At 33.1% G+C, this 22462-nt stretch overlaps 2 protein-coding genes across 18 annotated transcripts in view; one reads left to right on the top strand and one right to left on the bottom strand.

Annotated features, from left to right (window-relative positions):
• Positions 1-22462, bottom strand: part of LOC107053500 — a 115936-nt gene that overhangs the window by 20008 nt on the left and 73466 nt on the right. For 10 of the 13 annotated variants that reach the window (XR_005860252.2, XR_006939349.1, XR_005860251.2 and 7 more), the window contains one exon: positions 3652-3783. Coding sequence is in view for 1 of the 13 variants with exons in the window: in XM_046942089.1 (XP_046798045.1) it covers positions 19615-19640 (26 nt within the window). In the remaining 12 variants the exon portion in view is untranslated. Of the gene's footprint in view, positions 1-3651; positions 3784-8771; positions 8905-17109; positions 19641-22462 lie in introns of those variants that run through there. The other 3 variants (XR_006939353.1, XR_006939356.1, XM_046942089.1) reach the window with 3 other exon arrangements.
• The window catches only part of CDIN1 (CDAN1 interacting nuclease 1), a 115517-nt gene that overhangs the window by 64903 nt on the left and 28152 nt on the right, over positions 1-22462 (top strand). The window contains exon 11 of one of the 5 annotated variants that reach the window (XM_040700972.2): positions 77-10158. The exons of the other annotated variants lie outside the window; for them this stretch is intronic. Within the exon in view, the coding sequence (XP_040556906.1) occupies positions 77-104 (28 nt within the window). The 3' untranslated portion in view covers positions 105-10158. Of the gene's footprint in view, positions 1-76; positions 10159-22462 lie in introns of those variants that run through there. 5 annotated transcript variants of the gene reach the window in all.

Here is a 22462-nt window from a genome sequence, read left to right as displayed (position 1 = left end):
ATAATTACAGCAGAACAGGTAAAAACAAGTACATTTATCAGTAGCGCCAGTTAGCAAAGTGAGTTTTCATTTTCAGATCTAGAGTGTCTGGAGTATTTTTCTGAGGAGTTACTCACTCACTGTGAAATTGTAATGGAAAAGGAGAAAGGGAAAGATTGATCTCAAGGAGCAGGATGTCACCATCATTTGACAAGTACTTTTGTGAAAGTATCATTGGGCCTCACTGGACCTTGCCACTGCATGCAGATCTACAAATTGAACAAAGTCTTGCCTGCCTTACCAACAGCAGCTGTGATTCTCATACTTAGTAAGTAAAGTTGTTGATGCTTGAGAGTTCTTGTTAAGCAGGCACATAAGTGGTTTTTTACATTTGGGGTGAAAATGAAGCTAGGCAATGACGTAAGATGACTTCAGTATCAAAAATATAAAAGCAATAAAAATCTAATCTGAAGCTCAAAACTCATCTTTTAATATTTCATCCCACATAAAAACTCCACATCTTTTTTTCAATAATGCTTACATTAATTTTATGCAACTTTAAGTGACACAAGTATAATGAAATTATTTAAGCATAATTTAAACCTAGAAATAAGGAAGTAAGAAACAAATTAGAAGAAAAGGTAAAATGTTTCACTCTTATTACTTGGGAGTTTTAATACAAAAAAAAAAAAGCTAAAATTGTTTCTGAGTGTATAAATTGATAAGCAATTAACTGCACACTTGATTAAAGACAGTGTTTGATTTTGTGGCTTCTTCTCGCATAAAGTAAATTGGCTTTATTGTAGTTAGCATTTGTCTGCTTAAGAACATACCAATCTCCTGAGTATACATAGTGCATTATACAAACTTATTTATATATTTATGTGTGTAATTTTATAACGTATGTATGTCAATTAGGAAAAAAGATCTTCATTTCCATCTCCTAATCAAAATAGGAAGAACCTGTATTCCTCCTGGTTTGTCATTTGTTTAGTGTGCTCTCATCCATCACAAGACTTTGATATGAACATCAAGAAATCATGTCCTTTTATTTCAAATGATAAATATGATTTTGTCATGAGTTCTTACAGACATCCCAAGATTTACATCTAAATTGTCGAAAGTCTAACTTCACAGTGTCTCTGATGTATGACATTTTTAATGAAATAAATAACTTTTTTTTTAACTTGTCATGAATAGGACTTACATATTAAAGTTACAAGGCTACGTTAGCTGTGATGCTGAAAAAAAATTCTCCTTCCCCCAGTGTTTTTCTAGGGTTTGTTGTTTATCATCAAGGGACAATCAGCTGCACAAGAGCCTCCGCGGACATTCTTATTTGCAGGGTCCAAGCCTGTCTGTTCAGGTTTCATTATTTAGGTCTGATGTCTAGTTAGCTCGTATCAAAACTAATACCATCTGAAGTACCAGGCTTCCAGTGGTCACATAGCTAACATGAAAATTTCTTCAATCTAACTAATATTATTAAAGACAGTATCTCTTTAAACTTGAGCTTTGTTTCAGTGTCTATATCAATTATATCATGCAAGTACATTACTTTGAATGTTTCACTGCTTGTTTCTGTAGATTGAAAACATCTGAATTAAATGATATTCTGCACATTTTTGAATTAAAAAGTGAAAATGCAGACGTTTATTTTACTACCATTCTTACTGTGTACTGACTACTACTAAGGTAGAAATCACTACTATATTCCTGGCTTCTTCTCATTGTTAATATAATACAGTTGAGTTGAAATGTTTTTGAAGGTAGACATCCAGACTGATTTTATCAACTATTTTATCACTTATGTAGAAAAAGATTGTGTGTGTCATGTAAATATGTAATTTAATTTTAGTTCCTAAAGAAAGCAGTCTTTCCTTAAGATATGTGAGTTCACTTGTGCATGATAAAACATTATTTCTTGCATTTCTTTTTTGCTTTTGCATTTGTTTTGTCCTGAGTTTATCATGGCTACACTCATTTTGTGGTATAGTATCTTTGATATTTGCAGATTTAAGATACTTCAATTTATAATCTTTGAAATTTACAAGACAGTTCAGATAAGAGTTTAGGAGGAATTCCACAAAATGATTTAAGGAACCATGATCATGTTCAGCTTATAAGTGCAATACTTTGTAATAGAGTACATATAGTACACACTAATATTAGTTTATCAAATTTTTTTATTATTCTTTACTTCAGAGATGTTGATCACAATGTTTTTTGTTTATTCAAGAGCATTGATTTGAACCCAAGTTCACTTAAATATTAAAATAATGTAAAATAGATCATTTTATTTTACTAATGTCTGACTTCTGAATATTTCTCTTTATATGGAATACACTAGTTACTTGATTTTAAAATAATTAATAGTATACATATTTCAGGCTGTGAGTAGAAGAGTAATTTTGAAAGTACGTTCTCATTTATTTGTTTCAAAAGAAGAAATACATCCTTCACAACACAGCTCAATACCTTAAGTGAGATTTTGTGACATACAAAGGATGCATGTGAGTTTTTGAGACACTGAAACTGTAACCCAACTTGAAGAAGACAATAGTGGCAGTGAGCTTCTGTCCAGAGTTAATCAGCTGCAGAATTTGTAAACTGCATATGTGTCAAAGTTGAAAATGTTAGCACTCTGATAGAAGCTTGAAAAGGTTAGACCTGATAAAAGCCATCAGCAGTTAAAGAATGTGATTTATGGGAATGTAATGACACAAAATGCCTCATTTATCACTCATATATAGATAGGTTAAGGTTTCTGTGTCATACTTTAAAAACTTGACCACTTAGAATTGTCAAAATAGGTACTTAATTGCCCATCATACATTTCAGTTTAAATTTCCTCTGCTTGAATTTTCATGATTTTACTGTTCTTCTCATATGGTTCTTTTTAAAGTCATTAATATTTCATATTTATTTCATATTTGTTTCAAATTGTATGCTTAGTGCTCTGTTAGAACTTTTTTAAAGTAAAGCTGTTTATTTGGACACTATCCAAATCTTCATTGATTTACAGTGTAATTCAGCCTAACTGTAAGGAAAATAACTGAAGGTTTCAATTTCTTTTGTTTTATACCACTAATTCTCATCAAGAGTTTACAGCTTTCTAATTCAATCCGTACATTTCCTCTCTGAATTGAAATACGAGATTTAAAAGTGAGATCCGTCAGTTGGTTTCCAGTTGCAGTCACTTAAGTTACTGTTTAACTCCGTACAAATTAAATTTAATCCAAAACTACCAGTACTGTTAAATGACCCTAAAGCAAAATAAAAATGGTAGAAGAAATGCACAGTAGTATGTTGTACTTTTCCTGATTTCATTTGTGGATAACAACTAGCAAGTCCCTTAGATTGGAGGCTGTTTTTTTTTTAACTATCCACATCATAAAGCTAAACAAAATAAATGCAAATTTGGATAAACTCTCATTGAGAAATTATCTTTAAGAACATATTTATAAAACAAAGCAATTACTTTAAAGATATGGCATAAATACTAAAATATAGGTTCAGCTGCATAAAGAAAAAGTGTGGTAATAAAGTTTGAAGGTTTTCTTTTTCTGTAGCAGCTTATCTTTTTTAAACTACTTAATCCTCTTAGTTCTTGATTTTATACAGAGAATTCAGAACAAAATAATTTTAATTTTTAATATCAAAAAACCTTACCTTATTGTTAGCTTTCACAATTTATGGCCACGGTTGTATAGCATTCTGTTTGTTCAGCGATGACCTTCCAGGTTCGATTTAAAAAGAAGTCAGAAGCATTTGTCATGTGTGCTCGATCTTGTCCAGAGGTACCTATTGTAATTATAAAGGACTAATAAGGTTGTTTATAATATAACATTCTGACAACTCTGGAAAATCTTCTGGAGAGCAACTCTTTTTTTCATGTCTATCTTAAAAAAAAAAAAAAAATCTTGTAATCTTCTTGCTTTATGCTGCACTATGGTTTATGGTTAAGAAAGCATAAAAAACTTTTACCTCAAAAAACTTGACTTAGTTTTAAAAGATGAGCTGTATGATTTGCTCAATAGTAACACCTTTTGGAAAATCTGTAATGGTGAGCTATAACACTGATATATCCTCTATTTAATTAGTGTATATAAAATTGATGTACTTAGAAAGAATAAATTCCTTTCACAATGTTAAAAAAAATACTTAACATGTCTGTTGCAAAAATGTGTGACACATGAAGATAAGAAAATTCTGCTTCTTAAAAAAAGCCAAACTAAGAAAATCTTTATTCTAAGCATTAGTAAAGTACTGCTACAAGTAGACACTATTACAGTGGTATTTTACATTATATATCAAGATTTTTACAATCATCTCGTGATTATTTTTCCCTTCATATGTCTGTTTCACCTCCTTTCTTCCCTTTTTTAATTTATTTCAGCATTATCCAGCAATACTACTTTTTTATAGGCATATATATAAGGTAAACAAAAACATATTAAAACTAGTGGAATCTGAATGTTTGACAGAAGTGTTTACCTCTCTTGTAGGGTATGTAACAACACTATAGCATTGTCAGGCTGCCATACATCACTTAAATACCCTTAGACAGCAAAAGCAAAATCTTGACAATTCGGTAATCCCATCATGTGATTTCAAGAAGACTTTTTTCATATCTACAATTGAGACAAATTTATGTTGTATGTATTTATGATTGTTAAACTGAAAATTGTCTCATTGCATTAATTTTTAACATTGTGCTCTCTTAATGACTATGAAGAAATGTATTAAAATGCCTTAATTATAGGGCTAGAAGAAGAGAAAGCACAAGTCTTTTTAGCATATGATCTTTCAATTGTTCACTAAAGGATAAAGAGGGCATTCAAGCGTGGTTTAGATAACTGTCAGCAATAATAAAATGCAAGGTAGTTTGTAGAGCCTTCAAAGACCTTTCAGGGAAATACATTTAATTAAAAAACAATAAAATGGACTTCTCATCTGAAAGAAATCCAAAATGTTATAAAATTTCAGAATGTGACTGTGTTACGAGTAATGTATGCTTCCAAGCATGAAGAAAAATAGCTGTGAAAATATTCTGCTGTCCTCACAGCAGTGATAACATTTTTTTGTGTGTATAGATATATGTCCTTTAGCTTTTGACTTACTACCAGATTAGAGCATATTTCAGGTTTTCTTAAATGAGTGATTTTGCCTTTTCTTCTGTTGCTTGGGGTTTTTTGTTGTGTTTTTTGTTGTTGTTTGTTTTGCTTTGTTTATAAGAAATATTTTTTCTTTTGTCGCTTTCGGTTTTTTTGTTTTTTGTTTTTTTTTTTTTTGAAAAGTAAGGTGAATGACTTCTTAATGTAAAACTGCATTATCACAGTTACCCACGGAACAATATAAATGACCTATTGATCAAAATTGTCTGTTATATATTATGACAGTATGTTTCAGAGTATATTTCTAATTTCTTTTTTTTGTTTGTTTGTTTTCTTCTCATTCCACTTGCCACTAGTGTTCTTGTTTTCTTGTTTGTGGGGTATGTGGAAAAGGTTAGTTAAGTATTTGTTCTGCACTATTGAATTATACCGCTATTGGCATTCTGAAGGCAACTTAACTTATGTGTAATTATGGTTTATAAACAGCATTGGCTGTGTCTTTAGAGTACTTTTGCTCCCTTGCTCAGTCTTGTGCTTTCCTGAGATTTTTGTAAGTTGTTTCTCTCACCCTGCTGCACATACATCAAGAGCATTGACCAATTAGTTTTTCATAGCCAAGTATCAAATGAGTCTGCAACTTGCCTTTGCATAATAGATTATTAATAACTTCACTAAAGTGTTTTTTCAGCAAATACTAAAACTCTATCAGTTTTGTAGTTGTAATTGCTGACCCAAGAACATTATGAAATATGTTCGTAACAAGAACATAACTTCAGTGTTCTTTGGTATCTTCTGGAAAACTGTTTGCCTCATTAACTCAAATCAGCGTTGTCTTTGTCACTGACTAGCAGATCATAGAGATGGAAATTCATTCCTTTTCTTGGAGCTGGAGATATGTCTTTTTAAAAAAGTAAGATTTGTTTTTTGCTTGCACACATGAACTTGCAGAAGGAGGAACTGCTACCTTTAAATGCTGCCTTAGAATATATACCTTGAGCTGGAGCATAAATGAATAGCACAACCTCTGTATCATGCAGTGGGTGATCACCTTATGAGAAGAACACTGGAAAACATATTGATATGTGGAATTGTTCTGCATAAAATGCCTCACCATCTTCTTTACTAGGCTTTCTGAGACTCCAAACTACCCCAGCTGTGAGAGCATTACAGAGCACCTGCACAATTCAGTTTGGCAGTTTTTCTGAATATGGTGTGCAGTTTTTGAGAAAGAAGTGTCTCACATCATGCTGTCACCAAAATCTCTTCAGTTTTTACCTGGCCCACTCACCCCTTATCATATGGCAGCACTACTAGGTGTGATAATGTTTCTTTAGCAAGTACTGTACAATCTAATATTCTTTAACATGCAGCTCACAAGTTCCTGCAGTATCATTACATTTTCAATCACTACTATTGGATTTATAAGTCCAATGGAAGAAGCTCGAGTCAAAATTTTGAGTCTAGTTGCTTTTCCTTTCTACTAGTGGATTGTTCTCTGCTCACCAACCTTTTGTGTAAATTGACTTGTATGACTTTTTTTGCTATTAGAGTTGCCATGTGTCATACAGAGATAACTGATTTTCAACAGTGATTTCTGTAAACCTTCTGTAAACCACACTAAGCTCTCATTGAGTACAAATGACTACAGTAGAGTATATTATTTTTAGCACAATAATTTTTACCTTATTTTCAATGAAGTTGTTTTCAAAATGTTTTCTCTGTTGTTAAAAGTCAGTTTTCCTGATTTTAAAAATTCTCCTTACTGATGATAATCCTGAATTAATTCCTTTATTGAAAGGACTATCATCACTATACATCCACTACCACTACAAAACACAACATTCATGAGGGAAATGTGCAAAAGCATTATCACAGGACTGAAGGCTCAATCTGACTTCCTGCAGGACAGACCCTAGGTCCTTGCGTATATGCCCAGTATATCAAATTGAAAAGGTGTTTTCTTAAAACTCAGGGTAAAAGACACCAGAGATATGGATGTATCCATTCATACATAAATGTGTTGTTTTATGAAATATCTTTCATGAAAAATCTATCTCTTTTTTGAAGAATCTCTTTTATGAAAAATCTATCTTTCTGTAGCAGAAGTGTAAACCTAAGCACAGATATTCTTCTAACCTTCATTTTCACTGTTTATAGTATATCAGGGAAGGAAAAAAGAAGCCAGGAGTACTGCCTATTCCTTGGCATAAAACGTTATGAAAATAACGTAAAGTTCCAGATGTTTTTTGTCTCGTAATACGAAGATAAAGGATAAGTTTCTAGGAAAAATACAAATCATGTTAAACTACTCCTTAAATCTTTCTGCTCTGCAAAATGTCCAGGGCAACAAGTTCAGAGAGAACAGCCTGTGTTCCACTACTGTGGAAAAGTGTTTTACAGTTCTAAAAGCACACTACACTGTCTTTTGTGTCCTACTTTCTGGGCCCTTCCCTGTAAAATCATCATGTGGAGCTCTGAATATTAATAACCTTGTCCGTTGATTTATTTTAAATAAAGCTTAATTTCTACAAGCCTCTGTCCCTCTCCACCAAATTAGGTGTGTAATTGGCACAGTGGGAGAATCCCCTTCATGTGCACGTATCTGGGAAACGTGTAGATCACAACGTATATATATGTATCTTAGTGTACATATATATGTCTGAATTACATAATGGTAACTAAAGTATGATATTTACATACATAATTCTGTGAGGTCATCGGAGCCATTTTGGGGCATACTAATATCATAAAAGTTTAAAGTTGTGCTTTGTTATTGACATTAATATTTCTTATATCTTTTCTATTTTACTTTCCCTGATTTTACTCATACACACTAGTGAGTGTACCTGAACTGAAACCAGGAGAAAACAAACTTCTTAACAATGGAATGTGTTAAGATTTTTTGGTTAATTGCAGATAAGATGAAAAAAGCTGTTGACATTGTGGAATATTGTTGTACCTATGGAGAAACACAACATGCTACATGAGTCTTTTCCATGACTTGAGGGAATTCATGTGTAGAGCGTTCCTTTCAGTATCTCACAGTGTATGTTTTAGAGTATTAATTGCCTAGTCAGATTTCATTAGAGCCCATTGAGTTTTGCACAATTAAAATTATAGCAACAGCAAAATGGTACATGATGTAAAACAGAATCTTTGCTTTTGCCAAAGGTGCTAATCAGGATTTTCAAAGAGAGAGAGTGGAAGTGGGAGAAACTTAAAAGTCAAGTCTGACACTTAAAGTCATTAAATTTGAGATAGATGTAGAAAATATAAAAGGTAAGCATGATAGATTTTTCTGTAATGTTGTTCTTGTATAACAAAAGATAATACTTTGTTTAGAGTTTTAGAGTTGTTACTTATTTTAAAATGCAAAGGTGAAGAATTATATTAACTGTAAGCTGGTTACAGATAACTGGCAAAGATTATTCATTTTATATTGCAATATTCTTGTGGCTGTTATGGGACAGATAAAGTAAAAATACATTATCACCTTTTATACAGAAACAGCCTGTCTAGTAGAGGTCTTGTTCTGTCTGAAGTCAGTGGAACAAACTTATCCTGTCCTAGAAGCGAGTAAAGCTACCATCAATAGAAATGAGACCTGTGTAATAATATACTCCTTTACATTAAATGATCAGTTACAGCATAAAATCCACAATCCGAGACACTAACTTGCTGTGAGTCCAGTGGGGATCTGCAAATAGGATGAATAGACAGGAGCATGTGTTGTTGGACGACAGTCAGAGTTTGCACTGTGTAGCCAAGAAGAGCAAAGGAATCTTATCAGTGTGTATAAATAGCTGCTGGGAGGGAATATAAAACATGGAATCAGACTCTTCCTAGTGGTGTCCAGTGGCAGATCAAGTGATATAATATACAGGAAATTCTATTTAATCATCTTATGAGAGCTGTCAAACACTGGAACAGGTTGTTCAGAGAGATTGTGAGGTCTTTGTCCTTGAATATTCTCATAACATGGCTGGACAAAGCCCTGAGCATCCTGCTGTAGTTCACTGAGCTTTGAATAGGACGAGACACTCTCCAGAGGTCCCTTTTAACCTCAGCTATGCAGTGATTCTGTGATTTCATTTATCGCTATCTGTATAACTTAAAAATGAGTCACAGAGTTAGCAGTGTCAAAGAAAGGGAAATCTGAAGAGCTTCAGTCCACTAGACTTTGCTGCTATTACATTTAATATATGATTTTCTAGACTAGAACATCCTTCAATTATCAGGGTGAGAGAAAATTAAGCTGAAGAAAACCAGGAAAGAAATTTTACCTACCTGCTAATGTTTTTCTGAAAACTAATGATAAGTGCTAATCTTCAATATAATATCAAAAACTGAAGTTATAGCTTAAAAATGAAGAAAATTAGGAGGCAATGATGGAAGGAAAGTAGTAAGAATTAGGTTTTTTGATTCTGTTGATCTGGAGTTTGGGGATCAGTTCACAGAAGAGTACACAAATGTAGACATACCAAGTTAGCAGTAACTGCTGACAGATCCTAATATGTTAAGGGTTGTAATCTTTTGAAAGAAGTTGGTTGGCTTTCCTGTTGGCCCTCCTATCAACTTTAACCTCCAACCTTCCCCGGCATGTATCACTACAAATAAAACTGCTGAGGTTTGACAAGAGGATATAAAGTCAGTAGGCCATCGCACAGAGATCTCTACATGATTTTCTTTAACCTTAAGCTTAAATGAACACTGCTTTAAGTCAGGGTTTTTAATAAGAAGTCATAAACACTCACCCATATCACTTTAGTTTAATAATTACTGTTTTAACAGAGAAGAGAAGAAATATACATAGTAAATCATGTTTGACAACTGGAATTTGGTGGTTTTGTTACCGGTTGTCTTTGACCATTATATGAATTGCTGTTCTCAATTTTAACGTATACTTTTTCCTTCAAGCTGCATATGATATTGATATAAACATGACATTTGTGTACAGTGTTATAAATGAATTTTTAGTTCTTGATTAAGGCAAACCAGATGACAAAAATAACTTCTGTATTTGTATTTACTAACGCCAGAATAATAAATCCTCAAATCTGTAGTCACCTGTGATGATTTTAGGTTTTCCTTTCTCTATAATTTTTTATGTGACTTTACAAGATACTTTTTAGCAAACTATGTAAGCCATACTTACTAAAAGTTTTTTTGTTTTTTCTTTATTATTCCACTCCTAAAAGATGACTGCATAGTATTTTCTTTTTGCCATGGAGTGACCATCCATGGTATTAACTCTTGCAAGGTCTGTATTCTTACAGACAACTTACTAACATTGTCTATATCAACTTAAAACTGTAATGCTATCCTGAAATTAAATTCCTTTCTAGTTGAAAACCATACCAATTTAAAATCAGGATTCCTATTCTGCAGTCTGGTATGTCTGTGAAAAATGTTGTGGTGTTGTAAGAATTCTTTATATGCTTTTTGTTTCTCTTATGTTGCCATCTTTTACACTTGTCCCTATTTTTTGAGAGCAGTTATTTTTGGGGCTGTGTAAGCAATCTTTTCTTTCTCAAGTCTATTGTTTCCTGGCCTACATTCCAGTCTTTGTATGAGCCCTTCATCTCCTGAAAAAGTGTACTTCTTGTGCTTTACAAGTCCTCTTTCAATTATTAGAAAAGTACCTCTCTTTAGCTGATGAGATACACAGGTCTTCCCATTAGTGATGCTTTCTATTCATTTTCAAGTTTTCTTCAAAACTGCAACTACCAGAGACTAGGGATTGCCTTTTTTTCCCTAAATATTTTGCAGCACACTAGTCAGATCTCAATAAGCTACGCATCTTTATTTTCTGCTTTTTTTATCCATTTTTCCATAACACTTTAAATGGTCTTCATTTATCCTTAATTTATTAAAAATAAGCTTATTACAGACATGCTTTACAGTTGTAGATGCAATATGTTATTGTCTGTAATGTCAACCTATGTTTTTCATCTGTGCTTGGTCTGTATCTAAGTTATCCATAGAAGGTAGTTAAGGGTAGCGAGCCTTTTGTGTTTCAGTTTATGTACATTACATATCCTGGAAAACTGCAAAGCATTTGCAAGTTGTATGAGATAAATACTGATCTGTGTACCTATCTTGGAGGAATGCATAGCAGACACTTCTTGGATTTCTGATTTTACCTGTGTCCTGGGAAACAGTGGATGTTGCTGTTTATCAAACCAGAACTGTATGTAAATTTTGAAAGTTAGTCTCCCACTGGGTCCATAGACTGCATAATTTGATATTATATCACTGATTTAGCTGAAAATGTGTTGTGAGAGAATTTAGTTGCACCATGCTTTTGAATATAAAAAGAATACTAATCTTCAGGTGAGATTACTTCTGATTTCCTCTATGGGGACAATCAGTGTGATGTATGTCACCTTAACTTTTATCCCCATCATCTTCTAAGAGTGGGTAGGAAGTCACAAATGCCTTCCACCTGAGGAAAAAGGTGAGATGAATTGGCAAATGAATTCAAACATTAGTATGTTAAAGTGAAAACTGTTGACTTCTTTCTTTCCTCTTTGAGACCACCTATATTACTTTCAGAAGAATATAATGCAGTACACCAGCAAAACCCAGAGTATAAAGAACTTTGTAGTATTAAAGCTGATTCTAGCAGAGATTTCAGATATTTTTAATGTAAATAGTAATGGCTACCTCATTACTTATCAAAGCACCTAAGAAAATGGCTCGTGCTTCTCAAAGTTACAGGCTAGTCACAGGAGACAATGGCATGAATATCTGTCATGGTACTAGGAGAGGATTACTAGTTGTATTAAGCTGTTACTCAGTGGAAACTGCTGTTTGGACTCTTTCAGTGTAAGAATGTATCAATGGTGGTGAAATTACTATAATCTCAAAATATTCTGTTATGGCTTCAGTATCATTCTGAAGTAGCAGTTATTGTATGTAGAAGTAGCAGAACTAAAATTTGAGTATGAAACTATTAATTGAGGGGTGATTAAGATAGTGTGTGATATCCATAGGAGATGTTCAGAAAGCTTTGTAATGGGTACAATAGCAATGATTAGAAGAAGGAATGCTGATCCCTTCATGCATGAAATAGTTTATCCTGCTATGGAGCCCAGGAAACTAATAAAGCTTCTGTGGAACAAAGACATAGAAGCTTACTTTGGCCAGATTAAGACATTTTCTAGAGATGCTTTTATTTTTTCCTTTTTGTTTTCAATGAATCAGGGAATAAGAAAATGAACAGTTACATCAGAAAAGGCAAATAGAAAATAGAATTATTCTAAAGTTACTCTCATCAAAGCAGATCAGTGATCATTCTTGCCTTTAAAAATGCACGTTTTAACTGTTTAAAGTTATGAAAGTAGTTAAATCAACATTTTTCATTTTTTAAAATGTATTTTAATGACTCAAAAATGCTTGTGAGACAGGAAATTTAAGCATAAATTACTTATAACTTAATACTAGTATTATTTCACCTTGAATTATTTTATGCAAAAAATTATCACGTATCAGCATTTACTTCCTGATAACTATTGAAATTTTAATTGTCTTCTGAACTGAAGCCTATAGGCCAAGGGAGCAGAAACAGTGGGTGGGGAAAAAGTGTTCATACTTCAATAAGCCAGTACTTTTGCCATTTCCTTTTTATATTTTTTCCCCATAGTTAATGGAAGAAAGAGTATTTTAACTGAGTTTTTAAAGCTGTTTCTGAGGTAAAGAAACTCCACCTTTAAATATTATCCTTAATCCTAGATAATACAGTTTCTTACAGAGTAAGTCTTCAGAGAAATAGAAATAATTATGAAGACAAGCCTTTATAAACTGATTTTTAAAAATAATCCTTTTCATACTCTTCTTTTATAATTACTTTTGAAAATGCAGAACTTTCAAGTTGGTTTTATGTGATACATAATTACACTATGACTGTTAATTTCCCAAATTTCTAGAAAAACATAAAGAGAATTTGAATGTAATTTTATACTTACTTATTTATAAGTTACGAAAAAGATTGTTTGCTCTTACTTATGAGATATAAATACCTATCCTTATAAATACTTATATTATACACATACTTATACTTGAAATGCTTGTCAAAGTAATCACTAATTGCCTTAAATTAAAAAGATATTGAAAAGATATAATGAAGGGTTTTATTTTGTTGTTGTTTTGGGTTTTTGTGTGTGTGTGTGGGGGGGGGGGGGGGGTTGTGTTTTTTGTTGTTGTTGTTTGGTTGGTTTTTTTTTTATTGCAGAGTAATTAATCCAGCATGGAAGACAAAATTTAGAATGATTAATTTAGTTCTTTTTTATCATTTTTCTTCAATTTTATGATATAATCATTTCTGTGATGGGAATATATTTATAAAAATATGTTTTTCCTGAAAGGATTATGAATTAAAAATAAAATCTCAACCTTGCCTTTATAAATGTAAATTTTGAAAGTTAGATATTCCTGTAAGTTTAAGGACTGATTGGTTTTAATTCTTGCCCCCATTTCCACAGTGGTAGTATTACAAGATTAAATTGCTTACAATGATAGGGAGACTCTAATTGCCTGATATGATGGGGTTCTGGGGATTTTGGTTTTATTCAAGTGCTTTTCATCCAAGTCATGATACATTTTAACTCTCAGACCTGAAGATATTTTTTCTAAATATATCCAGTAGGGAAAAATCACTTTTTAAGAGGAAAAAATACTTTCTGGTTTTATGACATGCTTCATCTGGACATGACTTACAATGTGATAAGCTCATGCTGTTAATGAATTGGAAGAGCAAAGAAACCTGTAAAAAAGTATACTGCAATGTTTAAGTACAGACCGATATAATATGCAAAGCTATATTTTGCAAGTAATGAAATAGGAACAGAAACTGGGGAAAGAAGAGGAGCAAGAGGAGGAAAATGAAAGCAGTAAATAATGCATTCCTGTTTCTACTGTCAACATGAATTTAAACTGATCCTATTACAAAACTTGAAGTGAGTACATATGTGTTGTGAAATCATAGTCTCCTTAAATTCAAGGTAATTCACTCCTGTGATCTGTATTTACTCTAATCTAGGTATTTGATGTGAATTAATACCTGCACAAGAGAAATTTTGAGCTTTTTTTTTGCAGTTACCTATCTGTTCATCATTAGAGATTAAACTTTCCAAAGACCAAGGTTTGTTTGTTTGTTTTTCTTTTTAAAGCTTGAGGACACTGCCACTAATAGAATTTCATTTGAATATGGAAGGAAGAAGCAATATATTTTTTCATGTGAAAAACGCATTTTTCTCCACTTCCAAAATAAAATATTAACAGAACAAAGATATACATAACTTTTACTTGCTCTGCAGCCTCTATCCCCCAACACAGGTTGTCAGGGATAGAGGAATAAATAGTATGGAAATGACAATTTTTATGTTGTCCTCTAGATGAACGTCATTGCTTTGCTAGAGACAATGAGTAGTTAGCCACTAACTACACTGGACTCTGATTTCTTATATCAGTGGATCCTAATGTAATCTTCCCTGCTTTGTGGCATTATGTTTGCCAGCCTTGGCTTTAGAAGTGTTAAATATTGCTTAGAGATCATTCAAATTACAAATTCACAAGAAATCTTTTAACATACAGAAAAAGCATCATAGGCAATAGTGTATGGGATTCACTGTTTTTCATAGTCAGAGCTTTGTTACAGATGAAATCTTTTGTTGCATCCACGAATTCCAGACTTCTTAAAAGATGTGTCTCTGGAACTTTTTCACTGTAAATACACTGTTGTAATTCAACTGACAGCATATGATTTCATCAGTCCAAATCTTGGTGACATCAAAACTATAACTGAAGGAAAGGTACTTGTGCAAACTATGAATGCCAGGCCTTGAAGTCTATTGCTTTGTTTCATTTGTCCTTCACAAATAAACTAGATGTTAAATGCAAAATATTGCATCAGCAAATTTTAAATATACTAATTTCATAAATTGTACATGAAACTTAAAGGTTACTGTGGAAACATTAACTCAAGTATTTTCAGATGCTTTAGGAAATAGTTATGTACTGTCTTGCCTAATCATCTAAGTACTGTATGCAGTGGAGGCAAATTACTGTTCTGACAACTCATGAATCCAATTCAAGATGGAGAGATTGAATAAAGTTCAAAACTGAAAGTGTTTACCCATGACTGTTGGACTTAAGACATTTATATACATATTGTGGAATTTCTGAACTTAGCTAATGGAAGTGCTAATGGGTATAATGTTTTAACTGTGTCTTTGAATCCTGCTGATAAGAAGACACAGCATCCCTATTGTCATTGTCTTTATGAGCTAGTAGAAGTAGCTCTTGAGGATGCATGTTTTAATGTGTCTAGAGATTTTTATAGTGTAGATGAGATGGATGTTTAATTATGAAGATGCTGAGCAAACAGAATAGATTATGGAACAGGAAATAGTAAAAAATGGTAAGCTCTATTTTTGTCTCTTCCAGGTTGCAACTAGTGTACGTTAGCAGTAGAGGAGGGGGTTCCTTCTTAAGACATGTGAATACTCCATATGCAGTTTTTAACCTCAATGGCTGAACTGATTTTCTGTTTTAAAATTTGAAGTTACAGGAGATATAACTTCAAAGTGAATCAGAGCTATGTTTATCCCTCTTATATGTCAGAGTTTAAGTGTAATGTTTTATGTATACAGTCATCATGACAGTTAAAAAGGCTATAAAGAAAAGCAATTATATAATTGCTTTAAAGAATTAAGTAGCACGGATAAAGGCTTTTAGAAACTACAGAGCAGTTTTAATAATTATATCACCTGAAGTCAAGCTGCAAAATTATGTCCTAATTATTTGCAATGAGTAATTATCTATAAAGTTATAAGCTTTGAAAGATTTTATGGGAGAGTGGGGGAATTCTTTGATTATTTTTTTCTTGCATACACACTAAAACAACACCCCGTCATTTTCTATTTTAGCAGTTTCCACAACGTAAACATTAAATTCTTATTGTTGCTTTCTGTTATATTAGTAGTGTGTGTTTTGCAATTCTAATCTTCACGTTTTTCTTTCTTTATCACCGAAGTAGGCCTTTTGAAGCCAGGGAATTTTTCATAGCAATATTGACAGTGTTCGCATTTGCATGATGACAGCCAAGGAATGGAGCAGTAATTTTTGAAATTGCAGAAGTATTTAGAACACTGATAAAAGCTGAAATATATTTTTGATGGATTGAAGTTAAGCATACATGATTTTTCCTGCTGTCAAAAGGCTCTGAATTTAGTGAATATTTGCCTGCTGTGAGAATGCAAGATTAACATCACAACCATCACCCGGGCACCCAAACCCTGCAATTTAATAGCTTTTTAGGTTCTTTCCTTTTTCTAAACAGCAATTAATCTCATTTTAGTACAATTTTCTCGTTTCTGAAGTCGCTCATTGAATCGCTGTTTTGTTCATATTTGGCTTCAGCTCCTCTGCATAGTCATTAAAGTCCCAATTAATGTCACCTTTAGCTGAAGAGTACTCATTTTTATTGAGAAAATGACAGTTGCTGCCATGAGTAGTGCAGTGTAATATACATTAATTGCCCTGTAACACTGGTAATTACGAGTTTTTCAAGCCTCTCAGTAAACTGTCATGCCTAGACAAGACTGTGCTAAAATAGATTACTCATTAGGGAGACCTGTCCTGTTTTCTGGTGGGTTCTTAGTGTTGGTTTAAAAAAAAAATCTTGAGTTTGAACAAATAGTTGCCAAAAGCAATTTCCTACAACAACATGTCTGTGTTCAGTTTTCTAGCCATCACTTAAGCCTGCGGTCAGCAAACAGACAGGGTGCTGTGGACTCTAGAGATGTCAAGATTTCAGTGTTTATTTACGTGGATCACAAAGATAAGCTTAGCAATTCATAATTCAGTGTTTAATATGGATGTTATTAAAGCCACCTCTTTCAGTGCTGTGTTTATAACAAGTCTACCTGATGTTTTAGAACAGCAGTCAATACTATCAATATTCCGTGCCCAGAAAGACTTCAACACAATGCTACCAACTAGCCAGTGAGTTTAAATTACTAAATCTATTATCAAATAATTCTTACATAGGAACAGCAGGGATTATGCTGTATGTTAGGAGAAATATTTAGCAGCTATTTTAGGAACTGTATAGTGTGGCAAGGTCTATCTAAATAAAATAAAAATTACAAATCATCGGTGGGAAGACTGTTTAATACTATGACCCCCTGTGAAAATCATACTTTTAATATGTATATTGTTAGAAGACCCACCTGCTGATGGACTTGGGGTACAGTGCTAGGCAAGTGTTTTTAATTTTAGAAGGAATGTATTTCATTGCTTTCTGCTCTGTCTCTCTCCTGTTTTATGTTTGTTTTTAAGGACAAAATAGTCTTCTTTACAGCTCATTGCAGCACTGAACTGACAAAAGAAAACCTTTGTTTTATCTCTGTTATAACACCCGCTTTAGGCAATCTGCTCTTTCGTGCTCTCTCTAAATGAATTTTGTCACAGCCTTTCATATTCTCTTGTGGTGATGAGCTAATGAAAGTAGATAGTACAATTTGTGCTGACCAGGTAGCAACTGCCTGCTTGCAGCTGAGGATAGTTTAAAGAAATAAATAAAATATAGCATTATATCACTGATTTATCCATTACATGACATTAATAGTGAGAAACCTTTGTGTGTTTATCTGTTTGTATTGGTGTGCATTTATCGAATTGTTTATGACAAGACTAATTGGGGTAATTGTAGACACTGAAATTACCTGTCAGCTATATGTAACCACACTCCCTTTCTTTCTGACAAATGATGACAACTGAGGGACCCCGTAGCATTACTCATGATGGCTTTTCGAGTGGTAATAAGGACAATAGGGGCCCTGGCTAATTTGACATGGACAGCCTTCACAACAAGAAGCCAGCTAAATGACTTGTCAGTAGGGGAAAGAAGTCAGAAAAGTAATGGAGTCCCCCATGGCGCTCTGACAGGGAGATGAGGCAATTTCAACGGAAAGTGAAAAGGCTTCAGTTTGTCAAGTATTTAGAACAATCAGAGAACAGCTAGAGGCTGGAACCTGACAATAAATTTGTGAACCATGGTAGCAGTTTCATATAGGTCAGTTATTTCATAATGGCTGTGAAGCTTTCAGAGGTTTCTGCTTTCGTAGCATACTTCACATCAGCCAACTGGTGCTTTGTCACCTTAAATTTGTGCTTCACTTTACACAGTAGGAATAATGGTTAAGGTTACAGAGGAGCGGCAGTGTAAGACAGCATGATGTGCAGACACCAATCTATTGAAAAATAAACAAAAATTTAGATAGTAATGGTGTGATTGCATCCATTACAAGCTAGCAGTGTTAACAGGTTCTTTATGATTTTGGCCTGCACCCTTTATATGGGTAAGTAATGTACTGTATTTGTCCTGGACAAAACTAATAAAATGTATCTTCCTATCCTTTCACCCTACCGTACATAGTTAGAATTTCCTAAGGTTCATTTCCTTCTACTTGCTCTTGAAATATATTCCAGTCCTACAATTATGACACCTATTGAGACACTCTTAACAGTTGACACAAAAGGAGAAAAGGAGGATCTGTGATGTTTTTGAGTGCTCAGCTGAAGAAGATGTTCTTAAGATGATGTACTTTTTAAAAAAAAAAAAACAAAAAACAACAAAAAAACCCGCCTTCCAGAATTAAATACCAGCTCTGTATCCCGCTGGTAATTCTTTTCATCTGTGGCTTCAAGAGTCTGCTGGGTTTTTTTGTTTTGTTTTGTTTCGTTTTGGTTTTTAATCTGGTTTTTACCTGTTTATTTGCATTGAGATAAAAACTCAACGTATGATTAAAGCATCAGTTCAGTACTGCAATCTGCCTTCTGAATTCCTGACACAGACTCCTGAATTCCTTAAAAGTGTTTATGAATTGAGCACACGTTTAGCTGGAAGTATCAGTTTGTCCTTTTCGGTAGTGATTGTTTTGTTAGAAAGTAGGAGTGAATATTTTCATTTTAATGTTTTACTAATGGTCTGATTCCTTCATTTTACCAAATGTCCTGTTTCTTGGACATTTTAAACCTAATGCAGCAGCTATTTGTTTGTGAACCATGTGGATTCTAGCTTTTTTGATAGGCACTTCAAGATGTCTCATTGTACGACCAACACATTTCTTGACCTGATCTTACTAAATTTAGTTACAGAAACATTTTACCTCCCCTTCTCAGTCATTTGGATGTATAGCACAGTTTTTTCTCTTACATTAAAGTCTTAGAATAGAAGCTTTCTTGTGCCATATTTAAAAAGTAATACTGCTTTGTTTATATGAATCCTGCTCCCCCACACCGCTTCCATCAATCACTCTTTCCTCATTTTTCTTAGAGTTATGCTCTTGCTGTGTGGGTCTCATCAGTCAGATTTGAAGGAATCTTAATTTAGGTCAGCCAAGACCTGGGTCCTTGATTCCTGATACTGGAGCAATTCAATGTAGTGTTTTTTTTCAAGGAAACATATTGGTGAATTGAAGGAGCTTGTCTTTCTGCAAGATGAGCTATTGAGTCAGGTGTTAGTGTAGTGATCCTTCTCTGAAAAAACAGACAAATTAAAAAAAAAAACCAAAAAAAAAAACATTATAATTTAAACACAGTATATCTATACCTGAATCTCATTTATTGTTTGCACATCTTGCCCATGTTCATCTAAGTTTGCCAAATACTCTATTGGTTATTTTCTAATATGTTTCTCCAGCAGAATTAAAGGTCTTATCAGGATATGGTGAAGTGGCACCAAGACCTCTTCTCCTTGAATAATGTAAAAGCTTCCTCTTTTTTGCCTGAAAGAGGGCTTTTGAGGTATCCACATTCAAGTCTCTTCAGAGCATTACAAGATCAGGGTTGAGACCAAGAATTGCTAGGACGTGCTATCTTGTCTGTACTCTTCCTTCATTACTGGTGGAATAATGAGGGTGTGAGTGGGGCAGAAACTGCTCCTTCAGGCTCTTTGGTGCAACTGTTGTAGTGGTTTGCTTCACGATTGTTCGCTCATGTAATAGTTCATTGCTAGTAACTGCCTTTAATACTTCCACTGACCTTATTAGCTAATCTTATCTCATCTCAGCTTTCCAAGGGATCTGAGAGTTGGTTTTTTATCACCTCCTTTTCCTTCCTCCCTACTTCCATATATCCTAATGTGCTTCAGTGCTTAAATATTATTATCCAAACCTTGATCAATTCATGAGACTGATATAGTCAATTTTCACTCCATGCTATGTGCACTCCAGCTGTATGACTCCTGCTGAAGTCAACAGTGGCATCCAAGTAGTTGAAATTCCAACTACATTTATTCCTTCCTTTCTTGACATATTTAAAGAAAATTTTGATTAATTACTAAATACAAAATTACTCATAAAGAACAAGTGTAAATATGATAGACGTGTAATAAACATAGCAAAATATGGACAGATTCATACCTGGCAGCAGAAAGACAGATATAGCCCACAGTCATTCTAATGCATGCTGTACAAATGCTAGATGTTATCTTAAAGCTTACTATTCTGTTTGAAATCTGTATTTTTCCAGTGGTTAAAACATAATTTGTTGCTATAACCTTTTCAATTTTGTGACTATTTCCATTTTGGTTGAGAATCAATAACTTAATAAAAAAAATGACACCATAAAGGAAGATGAAGAAATCAAAATAGACTGTCCAATGTTTAGGAAAATGGCTTTCTTTGAAAGAAATGTGGTTAAAGTATCTTATTTTTAGAGGACCTTTAAGTAGGTAGTATTTCAATGGCATTGAATTTGAGAAGATTCTTCACAGTGTAGGAGAGATACCTCAGTCTTCTAGTGATGCTGGTTGGAACTAGACCCTCGTAACATCTCTAACATCTTTCTTTCATTAAGAGATTTTGTTATTAAGTTTGATTTAGGAGGTATTTGGGGTCTTTTTATCACACATAGTACAGGTCTTCAAGAAGATTCTTTTTTTTTTCTTTTTCCAAAGCAAATGCCTATCTTATTTTTAAGATAGATATCAGAGCTTTGACAGAAGTTGTACCTTGTGGCAAGAAGTGTCTGTTTAGAGAGGAGTGAGGGCAATGTAGTTCTGCTTGAGGAAATGGAAGAATATTTCCTTCTACAGTGGATTAATTCCACTCTTTATTTATTAAAAAAAAAAAAAGACTTAAAAATAAAAACAAGCCTAAAAAAAGCCAAGATATTCTTTATAATTGTATCTAGACTAAATTGAATAATTTTTATGTAGCAACTTAAATTCAATAATTTTATCATTGATAAAATTGAATTTATACACATTTGTAAAAAGGAAAAAGCTGAGTAAATTCTGAAAAGTATTAAATAGATTTTTTGAAAATTTTGCATCTATTTTCCATTACTAGACCTTTGAGTACTTGCCAAGTTTCTGTACTGATGTGTAATTATATCTTTTTCATAAATATTGTCACAATATAATGTTGCATAGGTCTACTGTTATTATATTCTAAACTTTGATGTGAAATCACTGCAGAAAATGCTTCACTTCTTTTTCTTTTTCTTCTTCTTCTTTTTTTTTTTTTAATTTATATATATGCAGGAATTAGTACAAATATGTTTTTTTAAATCCTCTCTTAGTCTGACAAAAGTAGAACCAATACAGCCAATAACTGTCTCAGTGCCTGCATTTAGTATATGTTGAATAGAAGTGCAAAACAGAATCACGTATACCAAAACTGTAAGTCTTTGTGTATCAATTATATTTCTATTTCAGCAGGTAATGCCACAAATTTAGGGAATGTGTACGTTGTAATTCTGTATTTGCCTAAATATTGAGCATTCTGCAAATATAAAATCCTTTCCATCTACTATGTCCATCACTTAGAATTAATGAAATTTCAGTGAATAATAAAAGACCATAGGTATGGTGGCTATTAAAGCAGACATCCTTTTTTTTTTTTTTTTTTTAAGTTCAGAGCCATTAAGAAAATGATTCTGCAGAAATAAAATACCATATTCTTAAATTCTGAGCTCTGTTATATGGAGAATATGTTTAATACCTTTTATACTATGAAATGCCAACTGTTCATTCTAAATTTCTGCAACATGTTTACTGTAGTTTATTATGAGGAAACAGTCACTGCCTGTGTCATTAGCAGGTATAAATAAATGATGATAAATTTGGAACACCTTGTAGGTTGAAATGTAAGTAGCTTTGCACAGAGAAGGAGCAAATATATTTAGATATGATAAAGTTATATATATGTATATAATGCTTTATGTTTTCACTAGCAATTTTAACTGCAAAATAAATTCAAATTATGTGAACTGCACTTGTCCATTATGTAGTCTTAATATTCTTTCAACCATCTATTCCAGTAAGTATAACTTTCATTTGCTTTCCCAATATTTTC

The sequence above is a fragment of the Gallus gallus genome, chromosome 5 (assembly GCF_016699485.2).
Source record: "Gallus gallus isolate bGalGal1 chromosome 5, bGalGal1.mat.broiler.GRCg7b, whole genome shotgun sequence".
Lineage (NCBI taxonomy): Eukaryota > Metazoa > Chordata > Aves > Galliformes > Phasianidae > Gallus > Gallus gallus.
Note: the sequence above shows the minus strand (reverse complement) of the source record. Positions and strands in the feature narration are given on the sequence as shown.